The 25,617-nt window shown below is 41.5% G+C and overlaps 1 protein-coding gene across 11 annotated transcripts in view; it reads left to right on the top strand.

The window, feature by feature from the left end:
* NCAM1 (neural cell adhesion molecule 1) overlaps positions 1–25,617 on the top strand; it is a 462,617-nt gene that overhangs the window by 305,778 nt on the left and 131,222 nt on the right. For 7 of the 11 annotated variants that reach the window (XM_033917705.1, XM_033917707.1, XM_033917704.1 and 4 more), the window contains exon 9: positions 11,328–11,357. The exons of the other annotated variants lie outside the window; for them this stretch is intronic. In XM_033917705.1, coding sequence (XP_033773596.1) covers positions 11,328–11,357 — 30 coding nt within the window. The remainder of the gene's footprint in view (positions 1–11,327; positions 11,358–25,617) is intronic. 11 annotated transcript variants of the gene reach the window in all.

The following is a 25,617-nucleotide window of genomic DNA, read 5'->3' as shown; positions in this document are numbered from 1 at the left end:
CACAATTCACAAAACTTCAGGGAACAGCAACTGGGCTAGCCGATCAAAAAAAAAACGACTGCTGAGGACCAGCCGCTCAGGTCCTTTCCAACTGCCCTGCCTTCTAGCGCCCTGCTCTCTGCCCTGCTTCTCTGCTCTCAGCCCTGAATCTTCTGTGTGCCCCGAATCTACTTCTCCTGCCTGCCCCAAATCTACTTCTGCCTGCCCCAAATCTTCTGCGTACCCCGAATCGCCTTCTGTCTCCTGCCTGCCCCGAATTTCCTCTGTGCCCCAAATCTACTTCTCTCTCCTGCCTGCCCCAAATCTCCTGAGTGCCCCGAATCTACTTCTCTCTTCTGCCTGCCCTGAATCTCTCCTGCTGCCCCGACTCTCCTGCCTTTCCCCGCAGTGCAAGCCCGTGGTTTTAACCCACGGGCCTAAAGCGGGTTAAAACCACAGGCTCGCAAAAAAATTGAAAACAGTAAAAAAAATTTATTTGTCGGGTCGGAGGGCCAGTGCAATCCATGTGGTGGGTGAGTGGGGGCGTGTTAACAATCGTCTCCATTTGCATGCAGGCATTTTGTGAATTTGTCGGCCTGCATGCAAACGGGCACGGATCGGACATGGAATCGGAGGTTAGTGAATCTAGCCCAAAGTCAGTCTGCCTGCTCTAGGATCACTTGATAAGTGGCTGATCAAGTAATAATGTAAGAGAAGAGAGACAGACTCTAATGACCCATGGAAATAAAAGAAGGACTTTTAGCTTACTAGCACTGTAGCACAGTCTGAGATGCAGCTTACTATGGATAAAAGATATGAAGATGATATTTTCTTTTCATTCCCAAGTTAAAGATAAAAAAGAATCGGTAAATAGATAATTCCTTTAGACTAGTAAAAAATCCAGCAAAAATAGCAAAACAGAAAAGTGGCTTTATTTGAACTTGTTAAAGTAATTATAGGGCCAATAGTTCATCAGGAATAAAGTAAATTTATTTCCCTGCTCATTATCCCCCCTGGCGCAGTGCTGGCACACTGAATACTCTGTGCTGTTTCCGATGCTCATTAGAACTCTATGAGTGTCGGGAACAGCGCAGAGCATACAGCGTGCTTGCCTGCGCTAAAAAACGCTATTGTGGGTTTGTAAAAAAGGGGGGGGGGGGGTGTTTCTCAGAATGAAAAGTTTGGAGGCAAATGTTGAAAAATGTCCACTCTTGATGGCTCGGGGCCAGTTGGTCACCCTGGAGCCTGTTCCATCTCGGATTGAATGCTGAAGCAGAAAGAAGCCAAAGTTTTACTACAAGATTTGGTCCAGGTCCATTTATGTTTCATGATGGGAAAACCATCTCCCTGATAAACAAGAGCTTTCTGCCAGCTATACTGTCCTAAAATAAAGCAAGTGCACTGATTTTTTTTTTTTTTTAAATAGATAGTTAAGCCTCCTATACTTTCTGCATATCTGAATTTTCTGCTCAATTGTGTATGGGACTGCAAAAAAAAGATTTTTGTGCTTAGTTGATGCATGCAAAAACATTCATACAAAATATGCATGACTAAAACCAGAAAAGGAAAAATTATGTATAAATCAAAACAAGGGGTAATATGTTCTCAAAATATATCTGAAAAGTTCCTAAGTTACTTTTGTGTGCATCTGTTTCTGACTTGAGGTTTAATAACGCTTTGATTCCCATCCTGGCTAGGCACAAGCCAGGAAGCAGTCGGAAACAGTTTTATCTTGAAGCCAGCAGCATGCATTTGAAAGAGCATAAAGGCTATGTTTTAAAGGGGACCTCTTTTTCTCTCTCTCTCTAATCTCTCTTTAGTACTGTAGGTAAAAAATCCACTTTAATCAAAGTCCCTTGTTTTTCATAGTTCTGTGGAGGTAACAGTTTAATGCAGAAATTCTTCACTGGAAAAAAATTGTGAAAGAAATGTCTTTACTTGGACATTGTTAAATATGCATATATTTAAAGCCTGAACACTGATTTTATATATAGATGTAGAATTGCCCTATTATATATATAATAGGGCAATTCTACAACTGGGAATATGAGTGCCAAGAAAATTAGCACTTGTGTGCATAATAAGCACATTACATGCTATTCTATGAGGTAGAATGTAAGAAGCTTAACACCTAATCGTAAGAGGGCATAAACATGTATGATTTAAAGCTTGCTTGTTTTTCTGAATTGATTGAATTTGTGCTCTATCCCTATTATAACAGGGACGATTAATGATGTTGTTTAGACATGTCTATGTTATATGTGATAATCGGAGGGAAACAAGATTTTTATGTATGTGATATGGAAACCGCATAGTTGTATGCGGTATATAAATTTTTAAATAAATAATATCCGCATAACTTACTGAATAATATAAGTTGCCATACTGGGACAGACTGAAGGTACCTGGCAAGATCCAAAAGAGTAAAACAGATTTTATGCTCCTTATCCAGTAGATTTTCCCAAGTTCGTCTTAATAATGGCGTATTGGCTTTTCTTTTAGAAAATTATGCAAAATAGTGCGCAAAATGTGTTACCATCTCTTATTCGTTCAAGTGTTGTATTTAATACTTTACAGACGGTATGGCGTTGGTTTGTACAATTATTGGGAGGGAATCCAATGGTTACTGATCTTTTGCCTTTGCAGGGTAATCCGGCTTTTCTTCCGGGAAGAGACTCTAGGGAGTATAGATTATGGGGTGCAAGAGGAATTTTAAGATTGGAACATATACTGGGAAATGAGGGGGAATTATTGACTCGTACTGAATTGTTGGCTAAAGTGGGAGAGACTTGGGGAGCGCAATTTGCATGTATATAAGTGGAACATTATGTGAGATCCCTTGACAGAGTACAGTTAAGTTTGCATTTGGGTGCTAGATTGAGAGAGATGTTTGTTCAGGAGGAGGGGATGTCTCTTTCGGTGTCTTGTATTCATTCTATTTTGCAAAAATTACAACCAGACAAGAACTATCAGGAAATTCGGAATAAATGGGAAAAAGAATTACAGCTTAATTTGAGACATTGGGATGCTGCCCGTACTTTAAGAGCGACACCTGGGGTGACATCTTGTTCATGGTTAAGCGAAACGTATTATAGGGTTACATTACGTGCCTATTATACACGAACACAATTGTTTTATAGTGGAGGTCTTCCTACTCCTTTGAGTCATAAATGTGGGAGGGAAAGTCATACATTAGGTCATGCATTTTGGTTTTGCCCCATAATTCAGCACTTTTGGAAGCGAATAATAAATTATATGTAAAAAATAATTGGAAGATCATTGCGCTGTTCTCCTTCTTTCTTTATTTTGGATTTGCCAGAGGCTGTTGGCCATTTACCTAAAGCAAATAGGGTGTTGTGTAGGAAAATGAGTCTCTTGGCTAGAAAATATATATTACAATATTGGACGATCCTCGATCCTCTGAGATTTTGACATTGGCGAAACCAATTACATCAGCTGGCCATTTGGGAAGTTAGAGATGCTGGAATTACAAGAAAGTGAAAGATGTTATTTATACAAATCTGGGGTTCTTATTTGCAAGATTTACATCCTAAGGGCCGTAGTGCGATTTTAAGTTGGATCTCTTAATTGGGCTTTTATTTAGTTAAATGAAGAGAGTATCATTGGGTAGAGAGTACTATAGGGTGGGGAGGGGTGGGAGTGGAGAGGGATGGTAAAGGTTCAAACACATATAGATATAGGGGGAGTTTATTGAAATTGGAATTTGTCTTTTATTATGTATATTATATTATAATAGTTGATGTGCTTTGATGTTTTATTTGCTGTATTTGATGCTGTTTGCATCAATAAAAATTGTTTGAATCTAAAACTCTACTAAACTAACTGCTTTCACTATATTCTCTGGCAACAAATTTCAGAATTTAATTGCATGTTGAGTGAAGAAATATTTTCTTTGGTTTCATTTAAATAAGAACATAAGAATTGCTGCTGCTGGGTCAGACCAGTGGTCCATCATGCCCAGCAGTCCGCTCACGCGGCGGCCCTTAGATCAAATACCAGAGCCCTATTTGAATTTAGCCTTCCTTGCGTATGTTCTGTTTCAGTAGGAACTTATCCAGCCTTGTCTTGAATCCCTGGAGGGTGTTTTCCCCTATAACAGCCTCCAGAAGAGCGTTCCAGATTTCTACCACTCTCGGTGAAGAAGAACTTCCTCACGTTTGTACGAAATCTTTTCCCTTCTAACTTTAGCGAGTGCCCTCTCGTTCTCTTCACCTTGGAGTGGGTAAACAGTCTCTCTTTCTCTACTAAGTCAATTCCCTTCAATATCTTGAATGTTTCGATCATGTCCCCTCTCATCTTCTCTTCTCAAGGGAGAAGAGGCCCAGTTTCTCTAGCCTCTCGTTGTACGGCAACTCCCCCAGTCCCTTAACCATTTTTGTTGCTCTTCCCTGGACCCTTTCGAATAGTACTATGTCCTTTTTCATGTACAGCGACCAATGTTGGATACAGTATTCCAGGTGGGGGCGTACCATGGCCCAGTATAATGGCATGATAACCTTTTCAGATCTGTTTGTGATCCCCTTCTTAATCATTCCTAGCATTCTTTTTGCCGCTGCCGCCGCACATTGTGTGGATGGTTTCATTGACTTGTCTACAAGTACTCCCAAGTCTTTCCTGGGGGCTTTCTCCGAGTATAGCTCTGGACATCCTGTATTCATGCATATGATTTTTGTTACCGACATGCATCACCTTGCACTTATCCATATCCATGTTGAACCTCATTTGCCATTTCGCGGCCCATTTATTGAGCGTATTTATGTCTCTTTGTAGGTATTTGCAATCCTTCTGTGTCCTCACTACTTTGAATAACTTTGTATCGTCCACAAATTTAATCACTTCACTCGTCGTGCCAATTTCTAGGTTGTTTATAAATATGTTGAAGAGCACAGGCCCGAGCACCGAACCCTGCAGCACTCGTGACACTTTTCCAGTTCGAGTATTGTCCATTCACCCCCCACTCTCTGTTTCATATCCGCCAACCAGTTTTTAATCCACGTGAATTATTAAAGAAATAAAGGAAGAAAACCAAAACAACCAATTTAAAACTAAGATTGTGTCCAGCCAAAAAGATTCCCAGCAAATCCAACAAATGCTAAACATGCTCAATAAACCTTGAAAAAGATGACCCAACATGTTCCAATGAGCATCTTTATTGGAGCATATCCTCGACAAACATGAATATTAAAGCACAACAACATGCATGAATATTCAAAACCAGCTCTCCATTAATGAATGTACAATGGTCTTGGAAACAGTATGATAATCCTTTGGTTAAGTATAAAAAATGACAGACATGGGACAGTAGCATGGAATGCTGCTACTATTTGGGCTTTTACCAGGTACTTGTGACTTAGATTGGCCTTTACAAAGATATGATACTTGGTCTGACCCAGTAAGGCTATTCTTATGTTCTTAAGTTCTTATTGACACTGAATGCCAAAATGTAGAAATATAAAAAGGAAAAATTATGTATATAAAAAAAATATATATATATCTCAAATCTAGTTTGCTATTGAGTCCTTTAGGAAAACCTGTATTTGTTTAAAAAATCAGACCTTGTTCCTCTTTAAGCGATATTGATTCCACATCACCATTACATAACCTTAGTTTTAAGTTTTATGTTATCAAACAGTACAGCCATTAATTATATAGTTGAGAGAATAAACCAAAGAAAAAAAGGCAAGAGAAATGTCCTTTCACCAAACAAATTTTAATACTTTAAAATGCATGTTGTCCCAACAAGGATTCGGGTTTCGGCATACGTGTATGCCTTCGTCAGGAGGATCCTGTGAGTGAGGCAATGGAGAGTTGAGTGACTTTGCCGGGCTCAACAGGAGTCAGAGTGGCAATCAAACCCAGTTCGACAGTGAGAACGGAGAGAGAGTGCCGAAAGAGAAGTGTGTAATGCTCTTGAAGCCTTTATTCCCTGGTGCAGCTTCAGCGAAATGCTGGCTGGCCACCGTTGGCTTCGGGTTTCGTTTGCATTAAGTAAAGAAGATTACTGACTTGAACACTGTGCACAAATAAAGAAGATCATCAATTCTGGTTTGGGCTAAATTGCCTTTGAGACTATGTTCTATTTGGGCTTCAGTTAAGTATAGAATTTGAATATTAACTGTGCACACAGTATTTCAAAACACTAAATTTATATTGTATCTGTTTATTTATGTAAAATTTTAAAATTGCTTAAAACGGAGAGGTTTGGCAGGATGAGGTTTTTTATGCCAATGAGGTATCTCTGTTCACATGCAAAAGTGTCAGCGACAGACTTGAGTCTGAGGCTTTTCCCTCCTTCTAAAACAAACTGTTTCACCTGTGAGCAAATAGGAAAGGAGCAATCTTTGGGGTGGACAGGAGTGCATGTTGTTTTTCGGGGGGGTTTTGGATTGTTGAATCAAATCCAGTTCTCAGCCCACAGCATTAACCTTTAAGCTACTTGTGTTATTTACAGTACGTATTTACAGAAAGAAAGTGTCCCCTGAGGAAGGCACACACGTATACCGAAACCTGGATCCTTGTTGGGACAGCATGCATTTTAAAGTATTAGTGGAAGGACATCTCTCTCGACTTTTTCTTTGGTTTATTATTATCGTAAGGCAAGATCCTCTCTTTGTTTGGTTCGATGGTTGAGAGAATGCCAGTTTTTGATGGGACCATCTGTATATTTCTTGAGATACACCTTCTATACTCTATAATCCTATTTTTTATCATACTTTTCATTTGCACAATGTACATAAGCTGGCAGGGGCAAATTACAGCATAAATCATATGTGCAGAATTGCAGTTAGTGGAATGGTTCATAAGAACATAAGAATAGCCTTACTGAGTCAGGCCAGTGGTTCATCAAGCCCAGTAGCCTGTTCTCACGGTGGCCAATCCAGGTCACTAGTATCTGGCTAAAACCCAAAGAGCAGTAACATTCTGTGCTACCGATCCAGAGCAAGCAGTGGCTTCCCCATGTCTTTCTCAATAACAGACTATGGACTTGTCCTCTAAGAAATTGTCCAAACCTTTCTTAAAAGCAGCTACGCTATCCTTTCTTACCACAACCTCTGGCAATGCATTCCAGAGCTTAACTCTCTGCAAAAATATTTCCTCCTATTGGTTTTTTAAAAGTATTTCTCTGTAACTTCATCGAGTGTCCCCTAGTCTTTATATAATTTTTTTGACGGAGTGAAAAATCGATCCACTTGTACCCGTTCTACTCCACTCAGGATTTTGTAGACTTCAATCATATCTTCCCTCAGGCGTCTCTTTTCCAAGCCAAAGACCCTTAACCTTTTTAGTCTTTCCTCATACAAGAGGAGTTCCTTCCCCTTTATTATCTTAGTCGCTCTTCTTTGAACCTTTTCTAGTGCCGCTATATCTTTCTTGAGATAAAGGAGACCAGAATTGAATGCAATACTCCAGATGAGGTCACACCATGGAGCGATACAGAGGCATTATAACATTCTTAGTCTTGTTAACCATCCCTTTTTTAATAATTCCTAGCATCTTGTTTGCTTTTTCTGCCGCTGCCACACATTGGGCGGAAAGTTTCATCGTATTTGTTTACATTGACACCCACTTTTCTTGGTGCTAACCCCCTAGCATCTGGCAACTGTGATTTGGGTTATTCTTCCCAATGTGCATCACTTTGCATTTGTCCACATTAAATTTCATTTGCCACTTGGACGTTCAGTCTAAAGGTGTGTCCAGTGACGGAATGTGTAAGTTCTGATAAGACCAAGCAATGGTTGCACACCAAGCATGATCCACATTTAGTTGCACACCGAGTATGAGCCACATATACATACAAGGGGGTGCTCAAAAGTTCTCAGCCCAACCAACCAACTTCCTAAATTCTGAGCGTTATTTTGCCACTGTAGCTGAAAGGAATGTTATCTTAGTTCATTAATTCTATGTTTTGACATTGTTTCAGATCATTGATTGAACCGTATCCACATCATTCTCCTCTTGGTTGGGCTGAGAATTTTTCAGACCCCCTCATATACACTGAGGCCCAAATTATGGCGCCTAAAATTTTGTGTTTACTTTGGCATGCTTAGCTGATGTATGTGCATAACAATTCAATAAAAGGCATAATTGGCACCTCATAATTGTTGCTTATTGGACTTAATTGAAACTTGCACACACAACTTGGTAGTCACATAGTACAAAGTGTTTTGTGTCATGTGCAGTGTGTGGTGGGTATATTCCGTGGTATAGCGAAGGTGGTGGCGCCACTCCCCCACCCTCTTCTCTGACCCATCTCCTTCCCGATCCCTCTTGCCGCGCATGCGCCCCTTCCCTTCTTCCATACCTCTTTAATTTTCCAGGCACGAGCAGCATCACGAACTTGTTGGCTTTCCCTCTGATGTCACTTCCTAGGCGCTGGACCCGGAAGTGATGTCACAGACAGCAAGTTTGTGATACTGCGTGTGCAGGCAAAATCAATAAGGTATAAGGGAAAGGAAGGGAAGGGGTGCACGCACACGGCATGGGGGGTTAGGAAGGGGCAGAAAGGAGAACAGGTGCCGGCACCCCCACCTACTTTTTAAGTTGTAATCTAATCTAATATTTGTGTGTCGCGCACACCTGAACAGGCTCTGGGCGACATGAGAAAGGAAAGGAAGAGGGTTAGGGTAGGAGGGAGGAACAGAAGGGGGCCAGGAAACATAAAGCTTAGGCGAATAAAGTAAAGGTGCTTATGATGATCCTAGAAGAATTGTTTGTCAAAGAGTGGTGTTTTCAGTTTCTTTCGGAATAGGGTATGATTGGTTTCTGCTTTTATAGTCACTGCGATGTCATTCCAGATTTTGACTTTGAGAAAGTTGAAGTTGGCCTCATTAGGTGTTGGAAGGCGCCTCGACTTAGGCATCACTAGCCACTGCATGGATATCAGTGTGCAACCTAAATTGTTAATTAAAATAATGGTGTTTTTTTTTTAATCATTTTTTAATGGCATGGTCAATTAGCATGCCATTTAAACCAATTAAAAACAAGGTGCGCGTGAAACTAACACCCCCTTTTACAAAAATGTAGCGTGGGTTTTTAGCACTGGCTGTGGCGGTAACAGCTCCTATGCTCATAGGAATTCTATGAGCGTCAGAGCAGTTACTGCCGCAGCCAGCGCTAACATCCACGCTATGTCCATGATTAGGATGCCTAGCGGCGCCTAATTTAAGCACCATTTATAGAATCGGGCCCAAAATGCAGTATACAACATAGTCAATATTATACATCTTTTGTCGCAAAAAATATCATTTATAATAATATGTATTGACAAAAACCAATATTGATAATGCAATACAAGTCTGCCAGCTGTTACAACAAGAATGACCAGATACTTGCCTTACTTCTATCCAGTCTTTCGGCCTCTTTTACAAAGCCACGCTAGCTGCTGCGCTGCGCTAACGGCTCCAAAGCCCATAGAGATTTAAAGGGCTTCGGGGCTGTTGCCGTGCGGCTTTGTAAAAGAGGCCGTTTATCTTTCAATACTGCCAGACATAATTATTCTTTAAGATTCTTCCCATAACAGTAGGCAATGTATAGATGTTTACTAGAAAAAGCAAGGAGCACTGATTACGCTTTCCAATGTCTTCTGAAAATCTTAGAGAATTGGCTCCACTCCCAATTGTAGCTGAATCATCCTTAGTAGAATAAGATGCATCATCTATACAGATGTCTACGACTATATAAGACACACTTACTTATAAGCCTGTTTAATTACTTTTCGTAGATCCCTCCCACATATACATAATCTTTGATTTAATAGCTTTGACTGTATTTCGAATTCTTATGTGGAACAAATTCTCTGATGTTTCAAAAATTGAGAAACAGAGGGGCTTCTCTATAAAGCTTCTGGATGACAACTTGAAAAATGAAAAAGTGTTTCGATCTGTGTTCTGTAGACCATAGTATTGAGATGTACTCATTCTCTTTTAATATAAATGTCTAAAAATGAAATCTGTTCTACTGCAAGTCATGATAGAATGCAATTTGGGATGTCATTCATTGAGCCATTGTACAAAAGATAAGTCTTCTCAACTGTTTAGACATTGAAAATGTTAAAAATATGCATATTGAAAAAGTATATAAAAAAGAATATTTGGCCCAAGTTAAAAATAATCTTTTAACATAAATTGGTTTAGTTTTGGAAGGTTTTTTTTTTTTTAAAGCTGATGATTGAACAAGATTAGAGCAGTTGCTAGTGCTTCATAAAGTCCCGAGGCTTTTTTCTTTCCATTTGGCTTTTTTTGTGCAACATTATTGTGGAATAAGTTGAGAATATCCATTATAAGGGAGCAATTTAATTTTACTTTTATGTAGTTTAACAAACATAACATGGCTTTAAATTAAAAGGAAATCGTTATGACTTTCTTTCATGGAAATGACAGTAGGTAGGTTTGCTATGAACTATGGACGTCTGTAGAAATTAGCCCCATTGCTGCAGGTTTTACCCCTCACCTGCTGTAGGCACACAGCTTTGACTGAAAAAAAATTTGTAATAGCATCTCCAAATCTTCAGCCACCCTTTTTCTTTTCCCTAATCTCCTTGTCTTCCGTAAAAAAAAAAACAACCAAAAAAATAGCAACTAGATATACCGTGCACAGAGAGACTCTGCTTTTTAAAACTTAGTCTTCTCAAGATTGCAGCCATAACACACACACAAAAAAATAAAAATTAAAGAGCCTTGATGATTTAAAAAAGAAACAAAAACACAACCAGTAAGATTGTGACTGAGAATAAATGGAGTAAGGGCTTGAGGAGGCATAATATTAAGGTTGTTGATGTAGTATCGTGAAATATGATGTCGGAGGTACATAAATATTCATGAAAAGAAAACTATTGTGTGTGTTTTACTGAATGAAAACCATAATTTAAAAAAAAAAAAAATGCCTATTGTCTTTTCTCTGAAGAGATGTGTGCAGCTAAAATCCAAATAAGCAATGACACGAGAGATTATTCCACTGGGGATGGCTCAAGAGGTCGCCTTTAAAACTCAATTATAGCCAGTTTATTATTCACACCATCAAAAAAACCCAAACAAAACCCCTTTTGTGTAAGTCATGCAAATGTCCAAATTTATATGTACATCTATATGTAGTACCATTTGCAGGACTACCCTGAATTACAGCTGAACCTACTACTGCATGTGCACGGATTGCGGTGTAATGCGTGTATATATATATATATATATATATATATATATATATATATATATATATATATATATATAATGTATTTAAACACACACATTCATGTTATAAAGTGACTCACTTTTTATAAAGACTTTATTACTCTTCTCTTTTGTTGTTCTGTTTTATATCTGTTTTTTTTCTAGGCTTCATGGACTCGGCCTGAGAAGCAAGAGGTATATCCACCATGACCACTAGCCAGGCTGTTAGCACTAAAGCTCTGAGCAGCATTTAAAGAACTAACCAAGACTAGCAAATCACAGACATGAACCTAAAAACTATTAATACTGGGGTTTTGTATAGGATAGGCACATAACCTCTTGTACTTGCTTTGCTTAGTGTTGCATCTGTAACTTGAGTGAGTCTTAGGGGCCTGTGTCCTAATATAGTAGGAAGTTATTGTATAAATTAGCATGTGGTAACTTAGCACGCGGCTGTTCTAAGCATTACTGCACTGACATGACAGCACATGTTAATTAAATGAATTAAATGTGCTAACTGCATATCCTGCGAAGGGTGGATTATGTACTAGGAATGGGTGTGGACCATGTCTTGCAGTTAGTACACACACAGTAACTCACCACGCACTGTCACCAATGCAGATAGTAAAGGTTCACTTACTGTCTCCTAGATAGAAAGTGGTAGGTACATCCATGCTATGCACTACATACTAATGGTGATGGAATTCAAAAACGCGTGGGATAAACACAGAGGATCTGCTAATTAGAAAACAAATGGTATAAATTAAAGAACTAAAGTCGATATTGGACAGACTTGTACGGTTTGTGGCCCATATGTGGTGATTTGGTGTAGGATGGGCTGGGGAGGGCATCAATGGGAACTCCACTAACTTGGAACATGAGGACGTTACTGGCCAGACTTTACAGTAGATATCCTGCAAACAATGGGATGGTTGGATAGGCTGGAGTGAGCTTGGATGACAACTTCAGCAGTTGGAACCTAGGACGATACTAAGTGGACTTTAGTCTATGGCCCAGAAATATCAAAGAAGAGACAAGTTAATTTAATCACATATTTTTAATGAGAATAACTAATGGACAGACTGGATGGACCGTTCAGGTCTTTATCTACCATCATTTACTATGTTATTATTCTTTGAAGTAACTGTATAGGAAGATGCAGGAAATGCTCCCAGCAGTAAAATGGTTGGTATAAATATTTATGCCTAATTGTAGGCGGTTAGGCTTATCCTATATAATAAAACGCTAGCCGTGCATGCGCACTCAGACCTGCGTGATCTGTAATCCCTCATCCGTGATCTGTAGGTCCGTGGCCAGAGTGCGTATGTGGAGGCTAGACAAAGCAGGAGAAACAGACTCGAGCGCTGTGGCCGACTCAGGATGGGAGGATGGCGCCGCAGCAAAGTGCTGCACAGGTACTGGAGGGGGAGAGACATATTCTGCACATACCGGCACAAACCTCCCTCCAGCGTTGCCAGCCGCAGCACGTTAAACAGGCTGCTTCAGCGACTTTCTCCTGCAGTTGAGTCCCTCTGCCGCGTCACTGATGACGTCATCAATGACGCGACAGAGAGACTCAACGGCAAAAGAAAGCCGAAGCAGCCTGTTTAGCGTGCTGCGGCTGCCAACGCTGGAGGGAGGTTTGATATTAAAGTCATCTTGCTGGGAGGGTCGCAGAGTCAGCGGGGGTTGGGCTGGGAGGGGAGAGAAGCGTCTGCCTCGGGTGCTTCAGGCAGCAGCAGCGTTTACAATTCACTGCTGTTGGGGCTTCAGGCCTTCCTCTCTGGCCGGTCCTGCCTACTTCCTGTTTTCATGAAGACAGGACCGGCCAGAGAGAAAGACCTGAAGCCAGCAACAGCAATGAATTGTGAATGCTGCTGCTGCCCAATGAAGTAGTTAAATGAGGAAAGGGAGCAGAGGGGGAGAGAATGGCTTGGAGGAAAGGAGGAAGGTATGCCAGACCAAGGCAAAAGGAAGGAGGAGATGGAGAGAGGCCATATGGGACAGAGAGAGAGGTGGCGGACACTGGATGGAAAGAGAAGAGAGGGCAGTGAATGGAAGGGGCAACATAGAGGGTGAACAGTATTCTAGCACCCGTTAATGTAACGGGCTTAATGACTAGTAAATGATAATATTCTATAACATGCATGTGTATCTGCCTGACATACCCCTATACCGCCGGTGCCTCTCCCAGGTCTATACCACCCTTTAGAATTGCGCATTCTGGAATCTGGTCATGCAATTTATAGAATACCAGCTAACTGCCAACTAGTGGCAATTAGCACCAATTAGCATCAATTATAGCAAATAGATTATTGTTAAGACCAATTAGCATCTAATTAATCTTTTACATTATAGGCTCAACTGACCTTAGTCGGTAAATTGCCCATCGACTTTGCTAGCCGGCAATTTGGGCATGTAGCTTTCTAGGATTAGGGGGCATCTTACCAGAGTAGCTATACAGTAAAACCTTGGTTTACGAGCATAATTCGTTCTGAAAACATGCTTGTAATCTAAAACACTCTCATATCAAACCAAATTTCCCCATAAGAAATAATGGAAACTCAGACGATTCGTTCCACAACCCAAAAACTTTAATACAAAATACTACACGTACTTGTATTGCAAGACCTCGCTCATTTAGAACAGTCACTATGCTCCCGCAGCGTCCGAGAGAGAAGAACCATTGACTCAGTTGTGATGTGTGTGTACTTCTTGTACTCGTATTGCAAGACTTTGCTTGTTTAGAACAGGCACTACACTCCCATGGAGTCAGAGAGAGACGAACCATCGGCTCAGTTGTGATGATGTGACGCGTGTATACTGTATGTACTTGTATTGCAAGACCTCGCTCATTTAGAACAGTCACTACACTCACGCAGCATCCGAGAGAGAAGAACCATTGACTCAGTTGTGATGTGTGTATACTTCTTGTACTCGTATTGCAAGACTTTGCTTGTTTAGAACAATCACTACACTCCCGCAGCGTCAGAGAGAGAAGAACCATCGGCTCAGTTGTGATGATGTGACGTATGTATACTGTATGTACTCATATTGCAAGACTTTGCTCATTTAGAACAATCACTACACTCCCGCAGCGTCAGAGAGAGAAGAACCATCGGCTCAGTTGTGATGATGTGACGTATGTATACTGTATGTACTCATATTGCAAGACTTTGCTCATTTAGAACAATCACTACACTCCCGCAGCGTCAGAGAGAGAAGAACCTTCGGCTCAGTTGTGCCGGTGGTCCATCCTTCCCTTACTATGCTACTAATGATATGGATTCTAAAACTGGTATGATGGACACCAAATTGTCACAAATTTTTTTTCTCTATGGTTAATTGCCAGTCAGCTTCTACAGCTTTTGTTAAAGACAGTTTGTTGATCCATAGGCAATTGGAATTTCTAGAAAACTGTATTCGCTCAAGAACATTAAGGGCTCCTTTTACTAAGGTGCGCTAGCGTTTTTAGCGCACGCAGGATTTTAGCGCGCGGTAAACCCACGCTACGCTCCTAGAACTAACACCAGCTCAATGCTGGCGTTTGCTATTCTGCGCATTAAAGCGCTAGCGCACCTTAGTAAAAGGAGCCCTAAGTTTCCTATTGTCATCTTTTGTCTCCGGAGATATTGTTGTGTAGATACTTAAAGGAGATATTTTTTATTTTTGAGGTATTATGGGATTGTCCCTTATGGGCTTGATTCTGTTTATAATGCACTAAATTAACCCATTTGGAAAAAAAAAAAATTGCCTCCGATACAAACCAGTTGAGGATAGTCCCATTTAAGCCAAGACTGATCAAATATGATACAGACATTTAAATACTTGAAAGATATTAATATAGAAACAAATCTTTTCCAGAGAAAGGAAAATGGTAAAACTAGAGGGCATGAATTGAAGTTGCGGGGTGGCAGACTTGGGAAGAATGTCAGGAAATTATTTTTCATGGAGAGGGTGGAGGACACCTGGAATACCCTCTCGAGGAAGGTGGTAGAGATGAAAATGGTGACGGACTTCAAAAAAGTGTGGGACAAACACAGAGGATCTCTAATTAGAAAATGAATGGTATAAAACAAACTAAGGCCAATACTAGGCATCACATATGTGGTGATTTGGTTTAGGGTGAGCTGGAGAGGGCTTTGATAGAAGCTCCAGTGACAGGATGGTTAGGATAGGTTGGAGTGGGCTTCAATGGCAACTCTAGCAGCGGGAACTTAAAGACGGTACCAGGCAGACTTTTTTTTTTTTTTTTTAATCTTTATTGATTTTCAAACTTCGACAGTGCAATACAATTAATTGAGCATAAAATACTGCATAAAACGCACTATTAACTACACAAGTAATACATAAAACAATCATTTTCTCCCATCCTTCTCCCAATTATTAATACAATAAGACATATGATGTGATTACAGTATTATAATTAAGTAATTTAAATCCAAGCGGACTTCTATGCTCTGTTGCCCAGAAATATTAAAGAAAAGACAATTGAAACATGAATGTATAATGAGTGTGACTGTTGGGCAGACTGGATGGACCATTCGGGTCTTTATCTGCTGTCATTTACTATGTTACTATTATTGTATTACCATTTATCACATCTGTAGTGCTACTAGTGGTACGTAGCTCTACATACGTTACAGGCTAGATTCAGTAAATGGCGGTCAAAAATCAGTGCTGAAGAAAATTGGCACTCAATGCTAACTTTTATTGCTTGAAACTGACAAATATTAAACGATAGATTCAATCAATTCCACCATTTATATATCATTGCAACTGTTAATTCAGCTTCAGCTGGATCTTCAGAGTACCAGCAAAGTAATATAACTTCAGTTGGCTGGAATCGTCATCGATGCGATTGCTGCAGTGAATGGTTTATACTTTCTTATCAGCACACCATTTTGTTAGTTTTGGGTTTTTTTTTAACTTTTTGTGGGGGGTTTTTGTTGTTATTTTTAGTTTTATAGTAATGCAATAATAATTTATGTTATTACTTAACTTAATTTTTTTTGCAACAGCACCTCATCCGACGAACATTCGTTTCACTCTCTTTCTTCGGGGCTGAGGTGAATCATAAACATGATGCCCTTCTGGTGCTGCTCCTCCATCCATCAGTTGCAAAATCAATCATGTTTATGATTCACCTCATTGGTTCCAATGAGCACTAAATTACTGGTACTAAATGGCTCATTGGACATTTTAGTTGGGTGAACATCTTGAATTGGTGCCTATATTTCCATCCCCTGCCCAATTTTGGGCACCATATATAGATTCTGGGGGTATATGTGTGGCACAGTAGTTAAAGCTACAGCCTCGGCATCCTGGGATTGTGGGTTCAAACCCACGCTGCTCCTTGTGACCCTGGGCAAGTCACTTAATCCCCCCATTGCCCCAGGTACATTAGATAGATTGTGAGCCCACTGGGACAGACAGGGAAAAATGCTTGAGTACCTGAATAAATCCATGTAAACCGTTCTGAGCTCCCCTGGGAGAACGGTATAGAAAATTGAATAAATAAATTAAGTATGCAGGTACTTTCTCTATCCCTAATGGGCTCACAATCTAAGGTGTTTTTTTTCCCCCTCTATACCTGGAGCAATGGAGTGTTAAGTGACTTACCCAGAGTCCCGAGGAGTTGCAGGGAGTATTGAACCCAGTTTCCCAGGATCTCAGTTCACTGCACTAATCATTAGGCTACTCCTCAAAAAGATTAAATGTCAAGAAAGATAGTAATGGCAATCTTACTGACATCCAATTGAAGATGGAGTTTGTTTGTTAGAGCCATTAAGGTGCACTCAGTGCTGTGATGGATGCAGAAGCCTGATTGTCTTGGATGAAATATGTGTCTGTCTTCTGTGGCTATAGGTTCCATCGAGCAGTTAGACGGCTCTCTAATTGAATGTCCCGTTCTAATTTAAATTTCTCATCCTATCAGGCTTGACTTACATTTTCATCATTCCAAATTAGATGAAGAGGCTAATATTTAAAGCCCTGTCTATAATTAAAGCAGTGCTTTATTCGTAGAAATAGACTTTAGGAAAATTGCTTGTCTAATATATGGGTAAGAACAAACACAGTGAGAAAAGGTGTTCTCAGGGATAGGATTTAGAAGGGATTTGCACTTGATTTGCATACTTTTGAAAATTCAAACGTTTATGTATAATTTTTCATAGAAAATTTAGATGCACCAAATAAACGTGTACACATTTCCCTGGGGTCATTTTCAAAGCAAAAGCATACCCATACATTCACTTGAAAATCCAATAAAATCTGCACATTGAAAAAGTAAGTGCCAGATATCCAAAAAGAAAAAAAAGTTGAGCTTCTAAGTTGGGTGCCTAAACTTATGCCTTCTTTTCTTTACTTTTTTAAATTTTCGTTTTATTCAATAATTTTAAATATCAGCAAGCAATGTACACTTGCAATGGAAAAAAGAATAAACTGAAAGAAATACAAAATATTGAAGTAAATTACCCAGAAATTAAATATCTTCTTTTATTCAATAATTTTAAATATCAGCAAGCAATGTACACTTGCAATGGAAAAAAGAATAAACTGAAAGAAATACAAAATACTGAAGTAAATTACCCAGAAATCAAATATTTTCTCATAGAGGCCCTCTTGCTAAAGCCGCAGCAAAAGTAGCCTTAGCACACCCCTTACACAGGTCTTTCCCATATGCTAAGGCCACTTTTGCTGTGGCTGGGAAATGACTGATTTTCCCAATTTCTGAATTAATAGCCATGTGTTAATTTTGCCATTAGTGCGCAGCCAGTAAACAACTTACTATGGAAGCCCCCACCGTCATCTATTTTGGAGATGGTAAGGATCCCTGTAGTAACCTTGTGCTAATCAATTAGCATGCAACAGTTCCTCACATGCTAAGGAGCTCATAATCAAAACTTAAACATGTCTAAAAACCCACCCAGGTTGGCACTTGGATGATCTAAAAGACAGGTTGTCCAAGTTGCAAATAATCAAAATGGCTTTTAAAATGTATCCAGGGACCTTTTAGGCCTCTGAATCCCACTGTGCACCCAGAACTGAAAGGGGCGTTTATGGAGGAGTGGTTAGAAACATAGAGTATTATGGCAAAAAAGGGCCATCAGCCCAACAAGTCTGCCCACTCAAAGAACCCTCCCTCTAAAAGAACCCTCCCCCTAAGCAATTCCCCAGAGCGAACCCACATGTTTATCCCATCGTCCCTTGAAGTCGAGCCTCAACTACCTGATGTGGAAGACCATTCCAGCAATCAACCACCCTTTCAGTGAAAAAGTATTTCCTGATGTCACCATGAAGTCTCCCACCCTTGAGTTTGAGCGGATGCCCTTTTGTTGCCGTGGGACCCTTAGGGAAAAAGATATCCTCTTCCACCTCAGTACGGCCTGTAAGATATTTGAATGTCTCTATCATGTCTCCCCTCTCTCTGTGTTCTTCGAGAGAAAATAACTGCAGCCTGCTTAGATGTTCTTTATATGGGAGATCCTTGAGTCCTGAGACCATCTTAGTGGCCATTCACTGAACCGATTCCATTCTCTTCACATCCTTTTGATATTGTGGCCTCCAAAACTGAACACAGTACTCCAGATGAGGTCTCACCATGGACCTGTACAATGGCATTATAACTTCAGGCTTTCAGCTGACAAAACTTTTTCGAATGCAACTCAGCATTTGTCTAGACTTGGCTGAAGCTCTTTCCACTTGATTGGCAGTTTTCATATCTTCACTAATGATTAAACCCAGGTCCCGTTCTGCAACAGTTCTTGTTAAGTTTTCACCATTCATGGTGTATGTTCTGCAGGGGTTACCGCTAACAAGGCACATAACCTTACACTTTTTGCCATTAAAACTCGGTTGCCAAGTATTAGACCATTGTTCTAGTAAAAGTAGGTCCTGCCTCATAGTGTCGGGCATGGTTGCACTGTCCACAACGTTGCATAGCTTAGCGTCATCGGCAAATAATGTAATTTTACCTCGAAGTCCCTGAGGCAGGTCTCGTACAAAGATATTAAATAGTATTGGACCCAAGACTGAGCCCTGCGGCACTCCACTGGTCACTTCTGACGTTTCTGAGGGAGTACCATTTACCACCACCCTCTGAATTCTACCACTAAGCCAGTCTTTAATCCATGCAGTCAATGTTTCTCCTAGTTCCATCGTATTCATCTTGTTTAATAACCTACAGTGTGGGACACTATCAAAAGCCCTACTGAAGTCCAAATACACGATATCCAGGGATTCTCCTCTATCCAGATGTTTCGTTACCCAGTCAAAGAAGCTTATCAGATTGGATTGACAAGACCGTCCCTTAGAAAATCCATGCTGGTGGGCATCCCTCAGTCTCTCGTCATCCAGAATCGTATCCAATCTGTTTTCAACATTTAAGAACATAAGAAGTTGCCTCCGCTGGGTCAGACCAGAGGTCCATCGCGCCCAGCAGTTCGCTCCTGCGGAGGCCCATCAGGTCCATGACCTGTAAGGTGATCCTTGTCTAAAACCCTTTATTTCCCTTTATGCTTCTATCTATACCCTTTCATAATCCTATCTCTACCTCTATCTGTATCCCTCAATCCCCGCATCCTTCAGGAATTTATCCAATTCTTTAAAACCCCATAGTGTACTCTGTCCTACCACAACCTCCAGAAGCGCATTCCAGGTGCCCACCACCCTCTGAGTGAAAAAGAACTTCCTAGCATTGGTTCTAAACCTGTCCCCTTTCAATTTCTCCGAGTGCCCCCTTGTTCTTGTGGTTCCCAATAGGTTGAAGAATCTGTCCCTCTCTACCTTCTCTATGCCATTCAGGATCTTGAAGGTCTCTATCATGTCTCCTCTGAGTCTCCGCTTTTCCAGGGAGAAAAGCCCCAGCCTTTCTAACCTGTCTGCGTATGGAAGGTTTTCCATACCTTTTATAATTTTTGTCGCTCTTCTCTGAACCCTCTCTAGTATTACCATGTCCTTCTTAAGGTACGGTGACCAATATTGGACACAGTACTCCAGATGCGGGCACACCATCGCACGATACAGTGACATGATGACTTCCTTCGTTCTCAAGTTTCAAGTTTATTTCAAGTTTTATTAGGATTTTATATACCGCCTATCAAGGTTATCTAAGCGGTTTTTACAATCAGGTACTCAAGCATTTTCCCTCTCTGTCCCGGAGGGCTCACAATCTATCTAATGTACCTGGGGCTATGGAGGATTAAGTGACTTGCCCAGAGTCACAAGGAGCAGCACGGGGTTTGAACCCACAACCCCAGGGTGCTGAGGCTGTAGATCCAACCACTGTGCCACACACTCCTCCATTGTAATACCTTTTTTTAATAATACCCAACATTCTGTTTGCTTTCTTTGCGGCTGCTGCGCATTGTGCCATTGACTTCATTGCCAGCACACCCAAGTCTTTTTCAAAGTTACTTTCCCCTAGTACTAATCCCCCCATTTTATAGCTGAACATCGGGTTCTTTTTCCCTATATGCATGACCTTGAAGTTCATCTGCCATTTATTAGCCCACTCCTCCAGTTTGTTCAGGTCCTTTTGTAGGTCTTCACATTCCTCCACGGTTCTAACCCTGCTACAGAGTTTTGTGTCATCCGCAAATTTTATAACTGCACACTTTGTCCCTGTTTCTAGGTCATTTATAAATACATTGAACAGCAGCGGTCCGAGCACCGACCCCTGCGGAACACCGCTCGTGACCCTCCTCCAGTCCGAGTAGTGGCCCTTCACTCCAACCCTTTGCTTTCTGCCTGCCAACCAGTGTTTAATCCATCTGTATACGTCCCCTTCCACCCCGTGGTTCCAGTTTCCTAAATAGCTGCTCATGGGGTACCTTGTCAAAGGCTTTTTGGAAATCGAGATAAATGATGTCTATGGGTTCCCCTTTGTCCATCTGGCTGTTAATCCCTTCAAAGAAGTGCAGTAAGTTTGTTTGGCACGATCTTTCCTTGCAGAAGCCATGCTGTCTCGCTTTCATTTGTCCATTTTTTTCTATGTGCTCATAGATGCTGTCTTTTATCAGCGCTTCTACCATCTTGCCCGGAACTGAAGTCAAGCTTACCGGCCTGTAGTTCCCCGGGTCACCCCTCGATCCCTTTTTAAAGATAGGTGTAACATTTGCTATTTTCCAGTCCTCCGGGATCTCCCCAGTTTTCAAGGATAGGTTGCAAATTTGTTGGAGTGTTTCTGTTATTTCGTTTCTTAATTCTTTTAATACTCTTGGCTGGATTCCGTCCGGGCCCGGTGATTTGTCGCTTTTCAATCTATCTATCTGTTGGAGGACATCCTCATGGCTTACCTCTGTTTGCGACAGTTTTTCTTCTTGGTTTCCACTTATGATCTCTTCGGGTTCTGGTACATTGGATGTGTCCTCGCTTGTGAAGACTGACGAGAAGAACTTGTTTAACCTATCAGCTATTTCTTTTTCCTCCTTTACCACTCCCTTTCTGTCTCCATCATCCAACGGTCCTACTTCCTCCCTCGCCGGTTGCTTCCCTTTAACGTATTTGAAGAACGTTTTGAAATTTCTTGCTTCCCCAGCCAGCCTCTCTTCGTGTTCTCTCTTTGCTTTCCTAACCACTCGGTGACATTCTTTTTGGTGTTTCTTGTGTTCCTTCCAGTTTTCCTTGGTTTGGTCCTTTTTCCATTTTCAAAACAATTTTTTCTTTTCTCCTATCACTTTCTTCACTTCATTTGTTATCCATACCAGGTCTTTTGTTCGAATTTTTTTTGCACCCTTTCCTAAACCTGGGGATGTACAGATTTTGTGCTTCTTGCACCGTGCCCTTGAATAGGGACCAGGCTCTCTCTACGGTCTCCATCTTTCTTGAGCTGTTTCTGAGTTCCTTTCTCACTATTTCTCTCATAGCATCGTAGTTCCCTTTCTTGAAGTTGAGCGTAGACGCTGTGGTTTTCTTCACTTTTGATGTTCCTACTTCTAATTTGTACTGGATCATGTTGTGATCGCTGTTTCCTAGTGGTCCTACTACTACCACTTCCTTTGCAGATCCCCCTAGCCCATTGAGGATTAGGTCGAGAGTGGCATCCCCTCGCGTTGGTTCGCTGACGAGCTGTTCCATGAAGCAGTCCCTCACAGCCTCTAGGAATTCTGTTTCCCTCGCGCAGTTGGAGTTTCCAATACTCCAGTCTATCCCGGGGTAGTTAAAATCCCCCATTACCATCACACTTCCATTTTTGCATTCCCGCCTCAATTCTGCTTCCAGTTCTTTATCGTTTGCTTCTGTTTGTCCAGGTGGACGATAATACAGTCCCAATTTTATGTCAAGTCCATTTCTTCCTGGTAATTTAACCCATAATGATTCCAATCCTTCCGCCTTTGCTGCCGTATCCACTCTGGTTGAGTGAATGGTGTCATTTATATATAGTGCTATTCCTCTCCCCTTCTTGTGAGTCCTGTCTCTTCTATAGAGTTTGTATCCTGGTAGTACTACGTCCCATTTGTTTTCCTCATTCCATGTTTCCGTGATTCCAATGATGTCTAGGTCCTCTTTTGTGGCCGTGACTTTCAGTTCTCCCATTTTGGTCCTTAGGCTCCTTACATTAGCGTACAAGCAATTTAAGTCCTGATTTTTTTCTTTTTCCTGCTGTTTTTCCCTGTGATTTGCTCCTCTTGCCATCCCCCTCATGAGCTGCCAGCCTCTGATTTCTGTTTCTTTCTTCCTCTTCCTTAGGCGCGTCTTTTTCATCCTCAACCTGTTTCCTCATATTTGCCTGTTCTTCTATCTCCTGATGTTTGCTCTTCTTTTTGTTCTCTAGTTTCTCTTGATCCTTAGAGTTCTGTAGTTCGTCTTTTGTTTCTTCCCAGCATTGTTCCCGCTCAGTATCTTCTCTGGATACTCTTGTTCGAACCGTCAACGTCAGGTCGACTGTCGGCTTTCCCCTTCTTCTCAGTTTAAAGCCTGCTCTATTTCTCTCTTGATGTTGTTTACCAGCAGTCTCGTTCCTGCCGTGCTCAGGTGCAGTCCGTCTCTCCTGAAGAGCTTGTTCTTCCCCAAAAAAGTTAACCAGTTCCTCACAAAGTGGAAACCTTCCTCTTCGCACCATCTCCTCAGCCATGCATTTATTGCTTGTAGTTCGATCTGCCTCTTCACATCTGCCCTCGGTACTGGCAGGATTTCTGAGAATGCTATCTTCTGTGTCCTTCGCTTCAGTTTCCTTCCCAGGATCTTGAACTGCTCAGTTAGTGTAGACCTGCTGTAATTTCTCCTGTTGACATCATTTGTTCCAATGTGGATTATCACTTCTGTCTCGGCTCCTTCCAGGATCCTCTCAATTCTGTCGGTGATGTCCTTCGTTCTTGCCCCTGGGAGACATGTTACTAGCCGGTCTTCTCTCCCTCCTGCTACGTGACTGTCCACTTCTCTCAGGATTGAGTCTCCCACTATGATTGCAGATTTCCCCTTTTTCAGCTTCCTCATTGGTTTCAAGTCTGTATCCTCGGTGTGGTTCAGTACTTCTCCTTCAGGGTTCTGGTGAGTCTTTGCCTCCTCTGTTTGCTCGATTCTTCCATAAGGTCCTTCATCCTTAGTGTCCGATGGCTTCTGTCTTCCTTCTGTTGGTTCCTGTCTTCCATCTCGTGTGGGCGTAGCTTCTTTGTTCCAGCGTTGCTGATGATCCTGTTCTTCCACCCTCCTGTAGGCCTCCTCGATGAACCTCTCAACCTTGCTCCTCGATGTGGCTCTCTCTTGTGGGGTCCTCAGTTGTCTCGATCGTTTCTTCCGAGATGTGGAGTCCCCCCAGCTCCTAAAAACTGGCCTGTAGTCTACCGACTTCCTTCTTCAGGCTTTCCAGTTCCTGACACCGACTGCATACGTATGCCTGCCTTCCCGAGGGGAGGTAGTCGTACATATGACACTCCGTGCAGTACACTGGGAAGCTCCTCTGGGTTCCTGCTGCTTCCATTGCTCTTTCTCTTTTTAGTCCACTAGGTGCTTTCTCCTCTTGCCTTTGCGTGTGTGTGTGTGTGCTCTCTCCTGTGCTTGGCTTTTCTTTCCTGTGCTTGGCTCTTTCCATAAGTTTACACACCAGTTTACTCACCAGTCTGTAATTTTCAGCCTCTGACCTGCATCCCTTTTTGTGGAGTGGAATGACGTTAGCACTTTTCCAGTCCAAGGGGATTTATCCCTTGCTTAGGGAAAGATTGAAAAGTGCAGCTAATGGCTCTACCAGGACATCTCTCAATTCCCGAAGTACTCTGGGGTGTAGATTATCCTGTCCCATGGCTTTGTTCACTTTTAGCCTTGATAGCTCGTGGTAGACGTTGCTCGCGGTAAATTCAAAATCCCGGAACGGGTCCTCCGAGCACCCCCTTGTCTGTAGCTGCAAACCTGATCCCGGCGCCTCACAGGTAAAGACTGAGAAGAAGTATCTATTGAGTAGTTCGGCTTTATCTGAATCCGAGTCTACAAAGTTACCGTCAGGTTTCCTTAGGCGTACAATCCCGTCTGTGTTCTTTTTTCTGTCGCTAACATACCTGAAAAAGAATATATATCCCCTTTTTTAACATGCTAAGCTGTATTTTCTTCCTTGTGACCCTGGGCAAGTCACTTAATCCCCCCAATGCCCCAGGTACATTAGATAGATTGTGAGCCCGCCGGGACACAGGGAAAAATGCTTTAGTATCTGAATAAACTCATGTAAACCGTTCTGAGCTCTCCTGGCAAAATGGTATGGAAAATTAAATGAATGAATGAATAAATTATAGTTACTGGTGTAAACTATTATTTTAGCAAGAGTGTCAGGCGGGCTCACAATCTATCTAATGTACCTGGGGCATTGGGGGGATTAAGTGACTTGCCCAGGGTCACAAGGAGCAGCGTGGGTTTGAACCCACAACCCCAGGGTGCTGAGGCTGTAGATTTAACCACTGCGCCAGTTGACTTTGGTTTTGGCCCAGATAGTGTACAAGGAGAGAACGTCTTCATTTATCAGTAGGGTTATTAACATAAAAGTTGCATTATTCTCATCGACAGGTGCTTAAAGCTTTGTTATGTGGAAAGTGGACAGCTGCTGTATTAAAGCCCAAGATGTAAGAAAGCTTTTTATCTAAGGCTCTGCTCATGAAGTATAATTGGGCCCCAGATTAATGGAACCTTGCCCTGCAATGGAAAAATTAGCTTCATCTTCACAGTCATTTTCTGCAGAGATAAGAGGGCCTGAAAGTGTGGCTTTACCACGATAAGTGCCTAAATAATGAAGGTACAAAGCAAAGATTGCTTCCCATCGTTCTGACTCTAATATGAATTTGCTGGGGAGGTTCTATATTTCAAAGAATCCAGGGAAGCAGATGCCTAGCTCTTGCTCCAGAGATATGATAAACCAACTACATATAGTGTTTTTTGAGGAAGACGAGTAACCAGCTGTGCAAATGCAGCAGGCTGTCAGGTAGAAACTTGCCTTCTATTATAGTTTTGACATGACTTCACTTGAATGTAG

The sequence above is a fragment of the Geotrypetes seraphini genome, chromosome 13, assembly GCF_902459505.1.
Source record: "Geotrypetes seraphini chromosome 13, aGeoSer1.1, whole genome shotgun sequence".
Lineage (NCBI taxonomy): Eukaryota > Metazoa > Chordata > Amphibia > Gymnophiona > Dermophiidae > Geotrypetes > Geotrypetes seraphini.
Note: the sequence above shows the minus strand (reverse complement) of the source record. Positions and strands in the feature narration are given on the sequence as shown.